This window comes from the organism of the source record quoted next, unplaced genomic scaffold (genome assembly GCF_019419815.1).
Source record: "Pyrus x bretschneideri cultivar Hongxiangsu unplaced genomic scaffold, Pyrus_bretschneideri_v1 Contig63, whole genome shotgun sequence".
Taxonomy (NCBI): Eukaryota; Viridiplantae; Streptophyta; class Magnoliopsida; order Rosales; family Rosaceae; genus Pyrus; species Pyrus x bretschneideri.
Window position 1 is genome coordinate 1,297,697 of NW_025999802.1, and position 16,022 is coordinate 1,313,718.

A 16,022-nucleotide genomic window follows, 5' to 3' on the forward strand; every position below is an offset into this window, starting at 1 on the left:
GTTAGGTCAAAATGAAAATGATTTTCGAGGGGCAAAAGTGGTTTAAAGGACACGAGATTTGGACAAGAGATTGCAAAGTACCATTCAAAATTCGCATTATTTTGGACAAACCAAAAATTGTAGACATGAGAGTCCAACAGACCCGTCAAAATTACAAAAAAAAGTTCTCTTATTACTAATACATTTGAAGATAACAAGCCGGTCCTTTTTTATGTGATTTTAGAGATGTGGATCTATGTGATAACAGTAGGGGCAGATCGTCCGGTGAACTCTTGCATCTTCGAAAGCTTAAGAGCAACCTCCACCTGTATAACCAGGGAGCGAATCAGAGCCAGCCCGAAAAAATTAGCCACTAAATTTAATTTAACATTATGAGATTAATGATTCAACTCACGAGGGGACCAAGCGCTTCTGAAGATTCTCTGCCAATTTTCGATGGATCCTTCTCATATTGCTCAATGTAGAGTCGGATTGTGGCACCTTCTGAGCCGGTTCCTGAGAGGCGGAAAACCTGCAATGGAGTTCAAGGAGTGGCCAAGATTGATCAGCTCAAGCAAGACAAGCAAGATCCAAGAAGTTTAATTTCAAAATACAAAAAGAAAAGACTGTCAACTTACCAATCGTGATCCGTCCTCAAACAAGTACCGGATGCCCTGGTGTTTTGAGATGGAACCATCAACAGGATCCTTGTACTCAAATTCATCAGCGTTGACAACATTAGAGACATCAGAACGTATTCCCTTCACAATCCTGTACAAATAAGCAGCACCAGTATGTCAATAAAAGAAGCAAAGTTTCTGTTCATAGTCTGATAAATGACAAGAGTAAACATACTTATTGACTTCAGAAAGGTCAGATTGCAATTTCACCAAAGAAGCCATGAGTTCCTTTGCTTTACCTGCATCTACATTCTTCAGAAAAAATACACAGTAATTACTAGCCATACAAGAGTATCTAGTTGAACATTGGGGAGACCACTTTAAAACGTTAACAAACCTCGTAGTCGTATCGAGTATAATAATGGCGACCAAAGGTAGCCCAATGCTTACGAACTATGTCCTCAACACTTACAAGCTTCTCCCCACCAAGATTTTCCTTATTTTTATAAGCAAGTATGGATAACCAAGCTAAAACTGCCCAGATACCATCTTTCTCACGGATATGATCGGAACCTGATCAAGGACACAAGAAATGACAATGATCCGATATTAAGTGTCTAGTAATTCCAACGTTGATTTAACTACTTTAGAAGGCACTTCCTGAAAACTGACCTGTTCCAAAACTTTCTTCACCACAAACTGAACATAATCCAGCATCCATTAAATTACCAAAAAATTTCCAGCCAGTGGGTACCTGGGGTTTATAGTAAACACAACTAAGTTACAATTTTATTATGCCAGCAGCACACACAGAGATACATACATACATACATATATATAAATATATATATGTATGAGAGAGAGAGAGAGAGAGAGAGAGAGAGAGAGAGTACCTCAAAGAATTTTAAATTTAGATGTTTGGCTACAACATCAAGGGCAGCAGAGGTAGGCATGCTCCTACAAGTGGAAAACGTCGAAAGATGATAATAAAGAATATTTGGGCATGAAATATATATCCAAAAGACAGACATTTTATAAAAACTCAAGAACATATAATCCCAATTGTGAAATCTACAAATACTCTAGGCCATGAACAAAAAACTTTTAATAAACATATGTAGCTCTGAAATGAATAGACTGCAAGCAAAGCAGCATAATAAAGTACCTGGCAACTCCCTTCAGACCAGTTTTGAAGTAAGGTACGGCTTCAACTGCATTTGCAGCAATGATGGCTACAGAATCCGAAGGGGTAACAAAAAATCTAATAAAACAAGACAAGTTAAGAGTGCAAGTTAAAGACAAGATTAGAATTACAATCACAAGTCTGATGCTACCTTTTACCGAGGACCATGTTACGATCTGCATCACCATCAGCAGCAGCACCAAACTCTGGGGGCTCATCTGCAGTATTTGATTTGCTCAGTCCCATACGTGCAACCAACTCCTTTGCATAGGTCAGATTAGGATCTGGATGCCCTCCTCCAAAGTCTTCCTGTTTGCATGAAATCAATCACGAGAGAAACAGGTGAACCATATGGATAAAATCACTTTAAACAGCATATATTAAACCATGAAAAAAAAACTTTTCCAGAATATAGAAATACCTTGGGTACACAATTCAGTAATGAGCTTTCTTTTGCGCCAAGCTCTTCCACAAAAATACGTTTTGCATAAGCTCCAGCAACTCCATGTAGTGCGTCATAACTTTAACATGAAAACAGAGATAAGTCATACCACCATTGATACCATGTGTGTGCCCTTAAAGAATTATTGCAATAAAGAAAATGCAAATCAGCAGCTATCTACATACCAGAATGAGAATTGTGGGGATGATAGCAGCTTCCGGATAGACTCAAAATCAAAGATTGACCTGGAATGAGAATTAAGTCAAATGAACACTGTCCTGATATTAAGCTGAGAAAATCATATTGATCACAAAACTGTAACCAAAGTCACAGAGGAGGATTCCTCTCAGAGATAAGCTTACTTCATCAATTTCACATAATCACTCGCCGAATCAAAAACATCAACATCAAAAGTTCCTCCTTCCACCGAAAAGGTGGTCACACCTACTTTAGTGATATCCACCTGTCATGTACATTGGAAGTTCTGTTATTACAATATATGGGACTCAAAGGGCAGCAGTCTTGTAATAAGATTTAAAGCAAATAAAAAAATATATGGAGCTTAGATTTGATTGATTACATCAGGCAGGTCAACTGTAAAGTACTCCTTTATTTTTGTTGTGTTCTCATATATCTTGTCAGTGATTGACTCAGGGGCAGGTCCACCATTTCCCATGTTGTATTTAATCCCAAAATCCTGCAATACGGACACGAAAAAGAGGATAAGTTCCCATGTTGTATTTTCAAACAAACTTATTGTTGGCTATCCTAATTCCGAACAAACTTGATGTTTCATATTGTTCCTCTTCCAAGAAATATGTTACCATCCTTGCAACTGAATCTGAGAATTCCCGAAATTTACTAATCATAATTTATAACAAAAGTATACTGATGTAGGTATCACTAACCTCATTCGGGCCACCTGGATTGTGACTGGCAGTCAATATAAATGCACCTGATGACTTTGATCCCTGGATTAAAAATTACAGACAGGTGAAGCAGTTCACAACCAAAAATATTAATAGCGATGATGATTATAATAAGGGCTAGATCTTCATTCACTATAACTTACATCAGCACCAACTCTTTCACGTACGACTGCTGATACAGCAGGAGTTGAAAGCAACCCATTCTGACCGACCCAAACACTTCTTACTCCATTGCCTGCTGCCATCTTAATTATGATCTGTAATGAAAAAAACATAGTGTAAATAGAACACATTATTATTCTCATTACAAGTTATATTAGAAGAAGCAATAACCCTCGACTCCCCCACCAAAAAACAAGGGGTTCTAGCTGGCTCAAGGGGGAGGCCCTTCACAAGCCCAATCATTGTCAATAGCAACAAAAAGGTCCGCAGATCCAAACAACATTTTTGGTTTCCTTGTTTAGCCAATACAAATTATATATACCATCACAAAAAGAAAGAAAGAAAGAAAAAATTGCATTCAGAAATATCATGGAATGCAGAATCACCTGAATGGCATCCTTTGAGAAATACCGACCATCACCAGATACAACAATTCTGGCACCTAGAAGAAAGCAAAAAACGATAAGTTAATGAAACATTCTAAAACAACAAAAACACTTGAAACTAAGTCAACAAAATATTACACATAGGAACGGGGAGTTCAGCATGAGGGATAATGTATTGCTTTTGGCCAAGTGATGAATTATATCTTAAGAATTGGGTGAAAAAAAAAAAGAAAAAAAAAATTAATTCCACATTATTTTTAAATAGCTTTCTGCTCATTCTTATTTTTATCTCTATATACAAAGTGGCCACCAACGTTGTTGCAACCTTGACACCATCACCTCTAACATTGGAGCCTTGCATTTAATCTAACTTAAATTCCATACCGTTCAATTTTGCACATACATAAAGCCTCATTTCACTTTTTATCACATAACAAAATTATGTGTCTAATGGCATCTACAAGTAGACGATAAAGTGTAACTCAGTAGAATCGAACACAAAATGAGTATTATCTGCATAAACTGACTTGGAAGTTCAAATGCAATAAGAATGCAAATGAAGACAATGCACTCCATTTTGTTCATCAAGAGAAAAAAGATCGACGAAAATAGTATGACTTAGTAATCCCTACCTTTAACTTGATCCGATGGAAGGGCATTGAATGTTGACTGAACAAAATTTTGCAAGTAATGAGGTTGCGTAAAGACTTTCACCTGAAAAGTTCCAGCCACCATAATATGAAGATAAATAAGGAAAAGTCAAAACAGTAATCTCAGTAGTGTATTTTAGTTTAGAAAATACGCGTGCATTTTCTAACAGCCAATCTCTAGTCTACCGAAAATCATATCGAATTTCCACTGAGGCAATCATCAACACAGAGTGTCTATTAGAATTAAACCAGTTTAACTAAGATGTAATTAGTTCATAAACTTCTGGAATCCTATTCTGCACTATAAATACGACCTAATTAGCTTAGAAAAGTCTAAAGATCGGATCAACGGATCAAACGGCTCGATTTGATCAAACAGAGATCAAACCTAAAGAATTTCAATTTCATTCACTGATCAATGATCTGGAAATAGCAAAACATCGGAAAACAATGCGAGAATTCACCAAATCGAACAGCGAAAAACTGATCGCAGCAAACAGAGTTTAAGAATTGCTCCAACGCAACGGATCCAGCATTCATACAAACGAGATTCGATTACGATTTGAAAAAAAAAAGAGTGAGAGAGACAGTGAAGCGAACCTTCTTGCGGAGGCCAGAGGTTCCGGGCTTCTGGCCATCGAACGGCGTCGTCTCCACCTTCTTAACCTTGCCCGACGACATTCTGCTCGCTGAGAACGTACCGCGATTCAAATCACAGAGAACAAGAGACGTAGAGAGAGAGAGATTGGAGATTGGAGTTTAGAGAGAGAGAGAGAGAGAGAGAGCGATTTATAACGGAATTGGAAGGTGGCGAAGTGGGTACGATTTACGCTCAGGTGAATAAGTGACAGACGTAAAAGATGGGCGTTGAAGACTGGAGAGCGAATCGGAAGATGGGATCGGATGAAGTTTGTCCCAATCCTGTAAAAATATTCCCCACGTGGCACGTTGAGCACGTATTCTTATTTTTGGCCGTTGATCTTTGTTCCACTTTTACCGGCTGTCCGTTGATCTTCACCCGCGTGTTTTGTGAGACCAAGAAAGAGCGATTCCCACGGTTTGTGTTTTTACTTCACTACCCCACCGATTGAGCGCTAAATATTTTTTATTTGCAACCCAAGTCCCCCAACTACCGGTTTTCTCGTTCCATTCCACATATTTATTTATTCCATGTTATTTTTCCTCATTGTTTGAAGAAATATTTTAGGACTTGTTTGATAACAAATTTCGTTTAGAGCAGCTCCAGCGAGAGCTCTTGCTAGAGGGACGTGCTCCAAAACAGGGCTGGATTGCCTGAGGGAGGAAGTCCAGCGTTGGCTGGCGAGGGAGCCCGAGCAGGCTCGAGCGCTAAGGCCGTCAATTCGTGCTGGCCCGAGCGCCCGAAGGCAATCTGACGTGGGTCGACGTCTCCACGCTTTTTGAGGGCCACAGAGACGTGGGTTCCGACGAAATCGATTGTGCCAGTGACGAGAATGGATCTCTGCCGCTTCCTTCTCCCGCGACCACCGTCTCCTGCAAATTCATCTCCGCCGCTTCCTTCCTTGCAAACTCATCTCCATCGCTTCCTCCTCCCGCAACCACTGTCTCCTGCTACTACTGTAACTTCAAATTCTGGGTTTTCAACCAACCCCTCTGCCATTTCGACAAGACCCATTGCCGGATTCTCAGGCTTGGTTCTCCATCGACGTCGAATTCGATTTAACCTTACTCTTCTCCGTCTCCCTCCTCCTCATATAGGGAGCTCGGCAGAGCTCTCAATCTCTTCCATGGAAGCTTCTTCGTCCATGGTGAAGACAAGTTTTGTGAACAAAATACTATTATTTTATTGCCTATTGTCATGGCTATTCAAGTGCAACAGTGAAGATGCAAAATGCAGTTACTGTTCATTAAGGGCATTTACTGTTCACTAGGTGGATTGAATAGTGAATAGCCTGGGGGGAGGGCTCCCACGCTGAAGTTGCTCTTATGGCCCATTTTAATAACTAATTATTTCAGTTTTATGTTTCTTTAATTTTGGGAAATGTTATTGACACTCCAAAAATCTCATTCTACACTCCTCACAAGTGTATTTTTCTTTCTAAATATAGAATGTGTTGGAGTGTAGAATGAGAAATTTGGAGTGTCAATAACAATTCCCTTAAATTTTACTCATCTCTAATTGTAAGTGAAACTTGCCACTTAATGCTATGGTCTAGTAATATTCCTTTTCACTTGTAACTGAGAGGTCTTAGGTTCGATTCTCTGCAAAGGTAAATTTGAACCACATTATTGTTAGCTCACTGTGAGATCTATCCCCTCCCGATTAGTGTAGATAATATCGTTTGTTCAAAAAAAAAATTGTAAGTAAAACGTTATAAGTTTGACTCTCGTGAATCTTGAGTTTAATACCAAATTGACAAACCTATATGCGGCTTTCCCAAATTCCCTATCTTTTAATATAATGTAAGTAAATTCTAGAAAAATACTTTTAATACTTTAACACAAGCCTATAGTCATTTTCATTGCAACTGTCCATTCAAATTGCGTATCTTTGTACACGCAAGGACAAGAACTATTAACAGAACATCACTTGATCTATTTTAGTGATATGTTGTCGTTGGGCCATATCATTTAGTAAAAATGTCTTTAGTCATTTGGGAAAAAAGATCTTCTCCGAATCTCTCCTTTCAGAGTCGAGAGATCAAGTAATTCGAACTTTTAAAATTTGATCTAACGATTAAAAATAAAGAAGTTAGTAAAAACTTTTAAAAATTATAGTAATTTTTAACCGTTTGATCAAATTTTTAAAGACCCAGATCACTTGATCCCTGAACTTTGAAGGGAGAGATTCGGAGAGGATCTCTTTTTAGTCACTTCATCCATTTAGGCCACTAGTAAGATAAAATATATCAACCATTGTAACTATTGTAAAGTTCACATCTGCTAATTGGTTGTGCGGTATATCAGTTTATAACTGTAAAAATTTGAGTAATATGTACTTATCTAGTAAATCAATGATTTTCAGTAACATTATTAGCCATCCTAAGATTTCTTTTCCTTTTTTTTTGGGTTTCCTTTCTTTTTCAAACATGTTAACAGTTTACTTACTTGAACCGAAAGAAATCACAAAAGGATTCATTTCTTTCCAACGCTCATTCCACTCATTTTTTTCATTTCTTGTGTGTTGATGATTATATGCCAAAATATGAGCAAGGCTAGTACCTTACATATTCAGATAAATAAACATGCATTCGTTTCCGCTCAAAGTCAAGAATTTTACATGAAACATTAAAAATGGACAGAATTCTCAGGCGTGCAATCCAAAAGGCGAACATGTTGGTATTTTAATCCACAACAATATCTGTAAAGACTTCATACACTTTTTCAAACTAAAGAAAGAATCATTTGTTACCACCAAACCTTATTTTTGCACCAACACATCAGGCCCTTTATTTATTTTTCACCATTAATGTTTTACCCAATCGAGATCAAACTTGATGCACGAGAAAAATTGCTCATATATGATCAAAAGATTAAGCGTTTGAATTGTGAAAACAGCCTATTTACAAAATAAGAGTAAAACTACGTACGACAGACGTTTTTCTCAATCCTCATAAAGCAAATAAAAGATTAAGCGTTTGAATTATGAAAACAATCTCTTACAAAATAAGAATAAGATTACGTACGACAAACATTTCTATCGATCCTCATAAAGCGAAAAGCCTGGTTGATGTTCACAAAGTAAGTAACTTTGGGTCGCTCGTTAATGTTTTAACCATATTCAGGCAAACAAACAACCACATTGCAGCACGTCGAAAAAAGGTCAAAAAAGCGTTAAGGGAGCGAAAGTATGGAGCTTAAAAGAAGAGAAACAAAAAAAGTGAAAAGTAATCAGGATCAGTCTGGTTTAAAATTCAACCCCCTTTTTTTACCTAGAGAGAGGCAGAAGGCAGAAAAGCCCAAGAAGCCGCTGAACAATTTACATGGCGGATTACAGTCGCATTACAACCTCACAACAGCGACCCTCCACCCACATACCCCAACTTGAAAACAAAGATTAAATAAAAAATTAAGAAAAGAAGCTAATTAAATCATCAATTAGCCGAAAGCTAGATTCTAAACATACTAATTAAAATTAAATTAAAACTAGCACACACTCTCTCTCCCTCTTTCACTGTCTGAGCTAAAGCTCAACAACCAACCGGGGCCACGGCGGTCTGTTTCACCTTCGGCGGCCTTCCTCTGCCTCTCGGCGCGCCGGTTGCCGTGGCTGGGGTGGGAGCTGAAACCGGAGCAGAAGACGTTGTCGTTTTGGCCTTCTTGGGAGGGCGGCCACGTGGCCTTCCAGTTCCGGAATGTGTCTTGGGCTGAGGTGGCGGTGCGAAGGGGTCCCTGGGCTTGGGGGGCCTGCCACGTGGCCTTGGCGGCGAGGAGACAGTGCCAGCGGGGAGTGGGGTCTTGGCCTTGGGAGGACGGCCGCGGCCCCTCTTGGGCGGCGCGTTGGGGTCGGGCTTTATGTAGTTATTCTTGACCAGGACGAGCTCGCCGGTGTCCTTCATCTTGTTGAGGTGGTGCGCGAGAAGGGCCGCGTGAGATTCCGGCAGATCTCCGTACGTTGACTCGATGTGCTTCGCGATTGCGGACTTGCTTGACCCGTTGATGTCGTTCAGGGCCTCGATTGCCGCCATAATCATCTGATGGACAGAAAAATCAGTAAATTAGCAAAACCCAGCTGAAATTAATCTGATTAAAAGGGAAAACCTGTTTGGATGCCGAGAAAAGAAAATGAAGGAAAATTGTCGGTACCTCTGGGTACTGGGGGAGAGAGGGAACCGGCAGCGGCGGCGGTACTAGTGGATTGTTGGAGTTCTCCGTCGCCATGAGAGCTTCCTCACTAGAATCTGGACTGAGAGATGGGGACTGTTAACTGTTTTCTAGAGAGAGAAAGCGAAACCGTTTTCTAGAGAGAGAGACTGTTTGTTTGGTGGGAAGTTCAGTCAGGCAGAGAGGATGAGGAAAGAAGGTGAGGATTTAAAAGATTGGTTTTCCTTTGACGATAGGAAGGGAAATAGGCAGGGGGTTGAAGAAGAAAGATCCGACGGTCAGGGATCGCGAGTTTGTGCTCCGATCCGACGGTGAAAGACCCTTTAGCGGTGCTCACATGGATCGATAACGTGGACGAAGGACTCAACTGGGTGAAATGACATAAAAGTCCCTCAATTTAAAATCTTGCCTTGTCCGAAGCGCTTCGAATAATTCGAGTGAGGATTTAATAGGGTTTCTGATGTATCTACCTTCGCTAGGCGCAGAGGCTGATTGGCCGAAACGGTGAAAGAGGGTAAAATGGTAAAAGAATTGACCAGTAGGATGATGACATGACATCAAAGGCCATACGGAGCGGCAAGCCATGATTCTCTGGGGATTCAAAAATGAGTCGTCTCTCAGATCCAGCATCCAAGTGCGGAGTGCGAGGCCCGCTTTAGAAACTGGAGGTGTGGGTCATGTGTGGTCCCCCACACCATAATATTAGAACACAAAGGGATGTGAATTCTTTTCGGATTCTCTCCGTGGAAATTCAAAGATTAATCAATCGTATTCATTTATTATATATTGTGCAGTTATTTTTTATTAAGTATTATTTATATTTAATTTTAAATAAAAAATTTAAAATTATTTTTAATTCCACGATATACGATAAATCAACACGATTAATAATCCGATTTTTTCCACAAGGGGATATGTATCTATACAGCTAGCGACCATTTGTTCCCTACCTAGGATGAGCATCCTTTCAAGCGAAATCGAATGGTTGGCGAGCTTGGAGTTGACTGGTCGAATCAGATGGTCTCTCAACTTTTGAATCGGGTTGACCAAACGCGTGTGATAATTGGTTTTTTTTTTATTGTTTTATTTTTATTCTTTTTAATTTTAGTTATTTTGAGTTATTTAGTATTTTTATTTAGTGATATTTATTTTTATTTTTAAGTAAGAAGTCTTAGATTTGATTTTCGTCAAAAGTGAATTTGAATCATATTATTACTAGCTTATTGTGAGATTAAGTGTCTATATCTTCCTCTTAATATAGATAATATCGTTTGTTTAAATAAAAAATAGTTTTTTTTTAGATATTATTATTTTTTATAAATAATATTTACGTGGGATATGATTATTACGTTAAGTGTCTATATCTTCCCTCCTATTTTATATCCTTCCCTCTCCTCCTTACACTCCATTTTATCTTTTTCTATAAAAAAAAATTAACATAAAATATTGATATAATTTATCGTAACCGTTTGAATAAAAAAAAAAGAAAAAAAAAAGAAAAAAAAAAAAAAAGTGGATAGAATCCTAATATTTGAGAGACCATGCGAGGTACGCTATGGTATCACATTCACAACAATGTTGGTGGTGTTGGTGTTGGTGATGGGTGATGGATGCTTTGACTAGTGGGGTCTACCATCCTCTCTTGCCGGCCTTGGTAAAATACGAATGGATTATGTTCAATTCTTTGTCTGCTCAAAAATGTATAGGCATTATTTACTGTTTTACTAATTCACATAGACCTGTCAGTTGCCAAGTGCAGAGTACTGACTTTTCTCATGAGCGACCGAGTTTGGTGTGGACACGTGTCGGATATCAAAGTGCCTCTCCATACGTAGTTGACACGTCACCTTCTCACTCGTTTTGCCAATAGAGGAAGGATTCTCGCGCGCAGATTTTTTTGTAAGGATTTCGACGATGTTAGTTTTCGTCAGGTACTGTTTATATTTAATTTTAAATAAAATAATTTTTTACCGTACGATGAACGAATATGATTTAAACCTCTGAATCTACACAAAGAAAATCTGACGAGTATCCTCTCATGCCAATATTTCCTTCTCTTTGTCTTTACGATTAGAATATGTCCCTTATTTTATACATCAGTTACAAGTCTTGTTTTACAAATATCCACCATTTAAACATAACCTTAAGGTCCAATCTCATCGGGTCCACCAAACGAACTAACCTATTTGATTTTATATTTTAAATAAGATCTATTGGCTAAAATATTCATAATACTAAAAAACGTCTCATATCCGACGCAATGCTTCTGAAGAGGAAAATTGAAACCCTGATGCATCCACTCTAGCTAATGCAACTAATGGATGATAAGCCCTTCTTTTGAATAGTTAGAGTTCAAACAAAATTGCAACGATTTGTAGCATCAGTTACCTATTTCACTTCCCTCACTTAACTATTTACATGATATTCGACAAATTTTACATTTCTATCATACAAAAAACGAAGAATCAAAACCTCTCACAAAGAATATGGACCTAACTTTCCACCGGGCGTTTCCCACGGACATCTTGAACCGGGGCTGCTGCTGAAGTGGTTCCGGTTACAGTAAAGCTCGTATCTGAATAACGGGAATTTGTATCACCAGAAGCTCCGGCAGTAGTGGAAGAAACCCCTTCCCCTGCTGGTCGGCGAGATCTTCTGTATCTTGATCCAGGCACTCCCGGTCTCATTGGCTCTTCCAGATGGCTCGGTTTCTTGGACTAGGATCACAATCACACGATGCATTGTGGGGCGGACTGTGGGATCACCTTGTATGCACAGCAACCCCATCTGAATGCACATCGCTACTTGCTCGGTGACCGCTGATGATGCTAACGTCGGGTCCATAATCTCCATGCTTCTCTCCTTCTTGTAAAGCTTGTACGCCTGCATCAGCAGTAGACAAATTTAGGATTAGCAGTAGAAAAAAATTCAGCAAGAAATGTTCGACGACAAACAGCTGAGCAATCATCGCCCGCCACAGAATTTTCATACTTGGCTCAACAGATGATAGTTAGATCTACAATCTTACCCAATCAAGCAGATTCTGCGCATCAGCATTTGCAGTTGAATGATGAATTCCTTTGGCTGCTGATCAGCTCCAAAACCAAAACACCGAAGCTAAACACGTCCGCCTTCACTGATAAATGCCCGTGCATAACATACTCGGGAGCCATATAACCACTGTTTCAAGAAAATTAAAAAGGTCCATGTTAAAACGAAGTAAACAAGGCAGGTCCCGAGCACTTCAACCCCACCCACTTAAGAAATAAAACTTATTGCACAAGACACCATACTTGGTACCAGCAACGCGGGTATTGACGTGCGTCTGATCCTCGGGAAATAGGCGAGCCATGCCAAAATCAGCAATCTTGGGGACCCATTTATCATCTAGTAGAATATTACTGGCCTTGATGTCGCGGTGTATAATGCACTTATGTGAATGTTCATGAAGGTAAAGCAAGCCCTTTGCAACACCGCATATTATATCAAACCTCCGCTTCCAGTCAAGCTCCTCCCTTCTATTTGATTCTGTACCAACACCATAAAAACCACTGTCAGTACGTAACGTAAGTCTGTTGCCAGTCATTAAACCAGATGAAAGTCAAATGGGAGAGATAAGCATCACGCAATATTTCTATTTTTGCCAGTTAGGTGTTAAAGGTCATGGGGGTTGACCAAATGGTGTAGATTCTTCTCCGTTGTGAGCTGGCAAGGTTGTGTCACAACTTTGAAACTTCTGTTGGTTGCTTGGGATGAAAGAATGTGGATAAAGTCAAGGTCTTAGGAGCCATCTCCTTCACAAGGTTTTGATGGAAACATGAAAACTAGGCTAATGATGTCATAATTAACAGGTGTGAGTATCAATCAAAATTGTATATAACTACAAAAATATTGATTCAAAGTAATATTTAAGAATCGATGAATAATTAGGACTCAAAGAGCCTTCAAACTAGGCCTTCTGATTTTCCGCGATATATCTCAAGCTTGACCAAATTCCGAATACCATTCAGACAAACATATCAGGAAATATGATGGAGTTGGGGTTCTATTATGTATGACCTTCAGAACTAAAGCAAATTGATCCAAAATTATGAAATCTGGACAACTTTAAGTTTGTGCTAAATTCAGCTGATCAGCTTTTAACATCGAAATAAGAACAATTGAAAATGAGAAAATTATTAGTAGAACACTAAACATGGTTGCATTATCTATTGTAATTGATGCAGTTGCCAAATAATAATTGATAGTAAAGTATAGAAGGATTTACGAGTGCTTACTGAAGAGAAGCTTGTCGAGGCTCTCGTTTAAGACATACTCATAAACAAGTAGTTTCTCTACCCCGTGTGCACAATAGCCCAACAAATTCACAACATTACGGTGCTGCACACGAGCTAGCAACTTGGCCTCGTTCATGAACTCTTTCTTTCCTTGATTTGAACTTTGTGACAACTTCTTCACCGCAATTTCTCTCCCATCCTCCAACTTTCCCTGAGAAGGACGCACCACACAAGATGTAAGACACATGAATTGCCCCATTTACTTTGTCTCTTGAGAATTTAAGGATCTAGTTAACAAGGCGAAAGCTCGGTGGTATGTCTGCTTGCAAGATACATGTTATCAGGGAGACAAATGCGCAAAAAGGTTATAGTTTAGAACATTACATGACACTACATTGGCAGTGAAGTCATCTGCGACTTTACCTTTGGTGTAACTTCTAAATGAAACGAAAGATATACATGTTCGCTACTCGAGAGAATTGGGATAACATTCATCCTTGATATTGTCAATATAATCCTTCCATTTTCCGTAAAGATACCCTAATTCCTTAGCACCCAAGAAAGCAGCGGATTAAACGAAAGTAGCAGGTGGTGGTGGTGCATACAAGTGCATGATTAAGCCGAAAACTAATCTAAATTTGTGTTTCTTATTAACTAATAACCATCATCATTATCTAAATAAGCTAAGGAACAATCTTCTAAACACTATTTGCAACAATTATAAAGGATGCGAGACATTCCGTCATTTTTCCCAAATAATTTGCACGGAACAAAAGGATAATAATTTATTTCACTAAATAATTTGTATCATTAATTAAAATTATACAATCACTAGAGAGACGAGTTTTGGGAGTTCAGTAAAAGAAAAAAAATGTGAGCTTGAAATAACTTCTTTCCCAAAATTTTCTTAGCAACCAAACAGATAAGTCAAACGAAAACATTAGTAATTAAGTACCTTAAAAACGGGTCCGAAACCGCCTTCTCCGAGCTTATGACTGGGGTGGAAATTTTTCGTAGCGGCAGCCAAAGTTTCGAATGGGAAATGCTTCTGTTCCTGCTGAGCAATCTTCTCCAAGTCCTCTTCGTTCTGTCCGCCTGATCAAACAAAAAAACAGAGGGAAAAAAGATCAATCATCTGATACAAGTAGAAGACGACCAAAATGCACAAAACTGCAAACTGGGTTTTTGAAATTCACGAAATTGCAAACTGGGTTTCGATTTCTACCTTTGCTGGGGGCGAACCCAAAAGTTTTGACGAGATTGTTGAGGAAATTCTTGGACTTGGTCATGGTTTTCTGTGACTTTTAGAACAGCCCAAGCCCCTAAATGAACACAGAAGAAGAAGGAGGAGATCAGAGAGAGATTTCAGATGCGGCGTGTGGAAATTCGTTTCCGGCGGAAAATTGCAGGCCGTGGGATTTGGTGGTGTTGGATAATGATTTTTATGACATTAAGAAACGAACTAACAGAGTTTTTTATTTGGGGTAAACGAAACAGAGTTTGGGAAGAAGAATAGTTTATAGAACGTGTTGACGGTAGATGAACCCACATGTTGATAACTGTGCATTCTTATTATTGTTTTGTTTTGTTTCACTGGAAAATACAAAGAAGTCAAAAGGCATTAAATAAACGATTGTTTCATTCATGTGACGGAACTGGGAACTGGGAACTGGGAACTGACCAACCCATTTTACGAAGAAAAATGTTAACGGAACCTTTTTATAAGTGGAACTGTCAATAGAATTTTTGTTGTCTCATATTTTGAACACAAAATTTTAAAATATTAGCACATAAATTAACGTTGAACTATAAGGTGATAAAGAGTCTAAGAAAAGTTTCACTTTTAAAAGAGTTTATTTAACATTTTTCTTTTACGAAATGGCAAGTAAATAACTTCGGAATTGACCATAAAAAGTAGACTACATAAATTCAAGTTTCGGAATGTCCAATCACGTAATTTGTCGTTGTGTCCAACCGCGTTATTTGTACGACAAATTTTAAAATATGATTCTTGTGTTTTGATCTCATTTGATGTTACGTTAACTCTGATTGTGAAATGCTATACTAACCTAACAGCCTTGCTAAAAAATTTCTGATAACCTCTCATGAATGAAATCAAAATAGGTCCACCTCTCCCTTGGTCCTTACACAATCAAATTCATAAGTAATAGCAGTGAGAACACTTTGACGGAAAATGATCCAGTGAGGATATTTTTCTTGAGAATTCCGTGATCGTGACCGTTTATTATTTCGTACGGTCAGTTTTCGTTAGGTACTATTTATATTTAATTTTAAATTAAAAATTAAAAATAATTTTTGACGCATGATATACGATAAATAATCACGATCACAGAATTCCCAAGATCTCTAAGAAAGGATCCTCGCCACTTTGACAATCAAACCATACATTAACATCAAATCAATGTTCATGTATAGTGCGCTACGTGTGACTCTGAAAAAAAAGGCTTAAAATATCTTTTTAGCTATTAATTAAGTTATCTATCTTTTAGTTTATTCACAGATACAAATGCGAAAAATAAAATAAAATTTTGTACGTAGCGCGTCATGATTGAAAAAAAACTTTTTGTACG

The 16,022-nt window shown here is 38.4% G+C and overlaps 3 protein-coding genes across 3 annotated transcripts; all 3 read right to left on the minus strand.

Annotated features, from left to right (window-relative positions):
• Nucleotides 1–70: 70 nt before the first annotated feature.
• On the minus strand, nucleotides 71–5,222 carry LOC125471977 (phosphoglucomutase, cytoplasmic). Its single transcript, XM_048572966.1, has 18 exons — nucleotides 4,952–5,222; nucleotides 4,334–4,415; nucleotides 3,702–3,757; nucleotides 3,297–3,410; nucleotides 3,133–3,195; nucleotides 2,805–2,921; nucleotides 2,587–2,687; nucleotides 2,410–2,469; nucleotides 2,204–2,303; nucleotides 1,934–2,091; nucleotides 1,765–1,860; nucleotides 1,493–1,556; nucleotides 1,272–1,353; nucleotides 997–1,172; nucleotides 835–911; nucleotides 618–750; nucleotides 395–511; nucleotides 71–305 (listed from the first exon to the last, which is right to left on the minus strand). The coding sequence occupies exons 1-18, from the start codon at nucleotides 5,030–5,032 to the stop codon at nucleotides 234–236; spliced, it is 1,749 nt and encodes a 582-aa protein (XP_048428923.1). The 5' UTR covers nucleotides 5,033–5,222; the 3' UTR covers nucleotides 71–233.
• Nucleotides 5,223–8,211: 2,989 nt separating this feature from the next.
• LOC125471887 (HMG-Y-related protein A-like) lies at nucleotides 8,212–9,439 on the minus strand. The gene is made up of 2 exons (XM_048572814.1): nucleotides 9,137–9,439; nucleotides 8,212–9,024 (listed from the first exon to the last, which is right to left on the minus strand). The coding sequence occupies exons 1-2, from the start codon at nucleotides 9,209–9,211 to the stop codon at nucleotides 8,521–8,523; spliced, it is 579 nt and encodes a 192-aa protein (XP_048428771.1). The 5' UTR covers nucleotides 9,212–9,439; the 3' UTR covers nucleotides 8,212–8,520.
• Nucleotides 9,440–11,472: 2,033 nt separating this feature from the next.
• LOC125471884 (cysteine-rich receptor-like protein kinase 43) lies at nucleotides 11,473–14,985 on the minus strand. Its single transcript, XM_048572808.1, is given in 8 exon segments — nucleotides 11,473–11,871; nucleotides 11,873–12,037; nucleotides 12,183–12,216; nucleotides 12,218–12,334; nucleotides 12,448–12,682; nucleotides 13,432–13,642; nucleotides 14,387–14,526; nucleotides 14,657–14,985. Coding segments are annotated over 8 exon segments (1,191 nt in total). The 5' UTR covers nucleotides 14,721–14,985; the 3' UTR covers nucleotides 11,473–11,646.
• Between the last annotated feature and the right edge of the window lie 1,037 nt (nucleotides 14,986–16,022).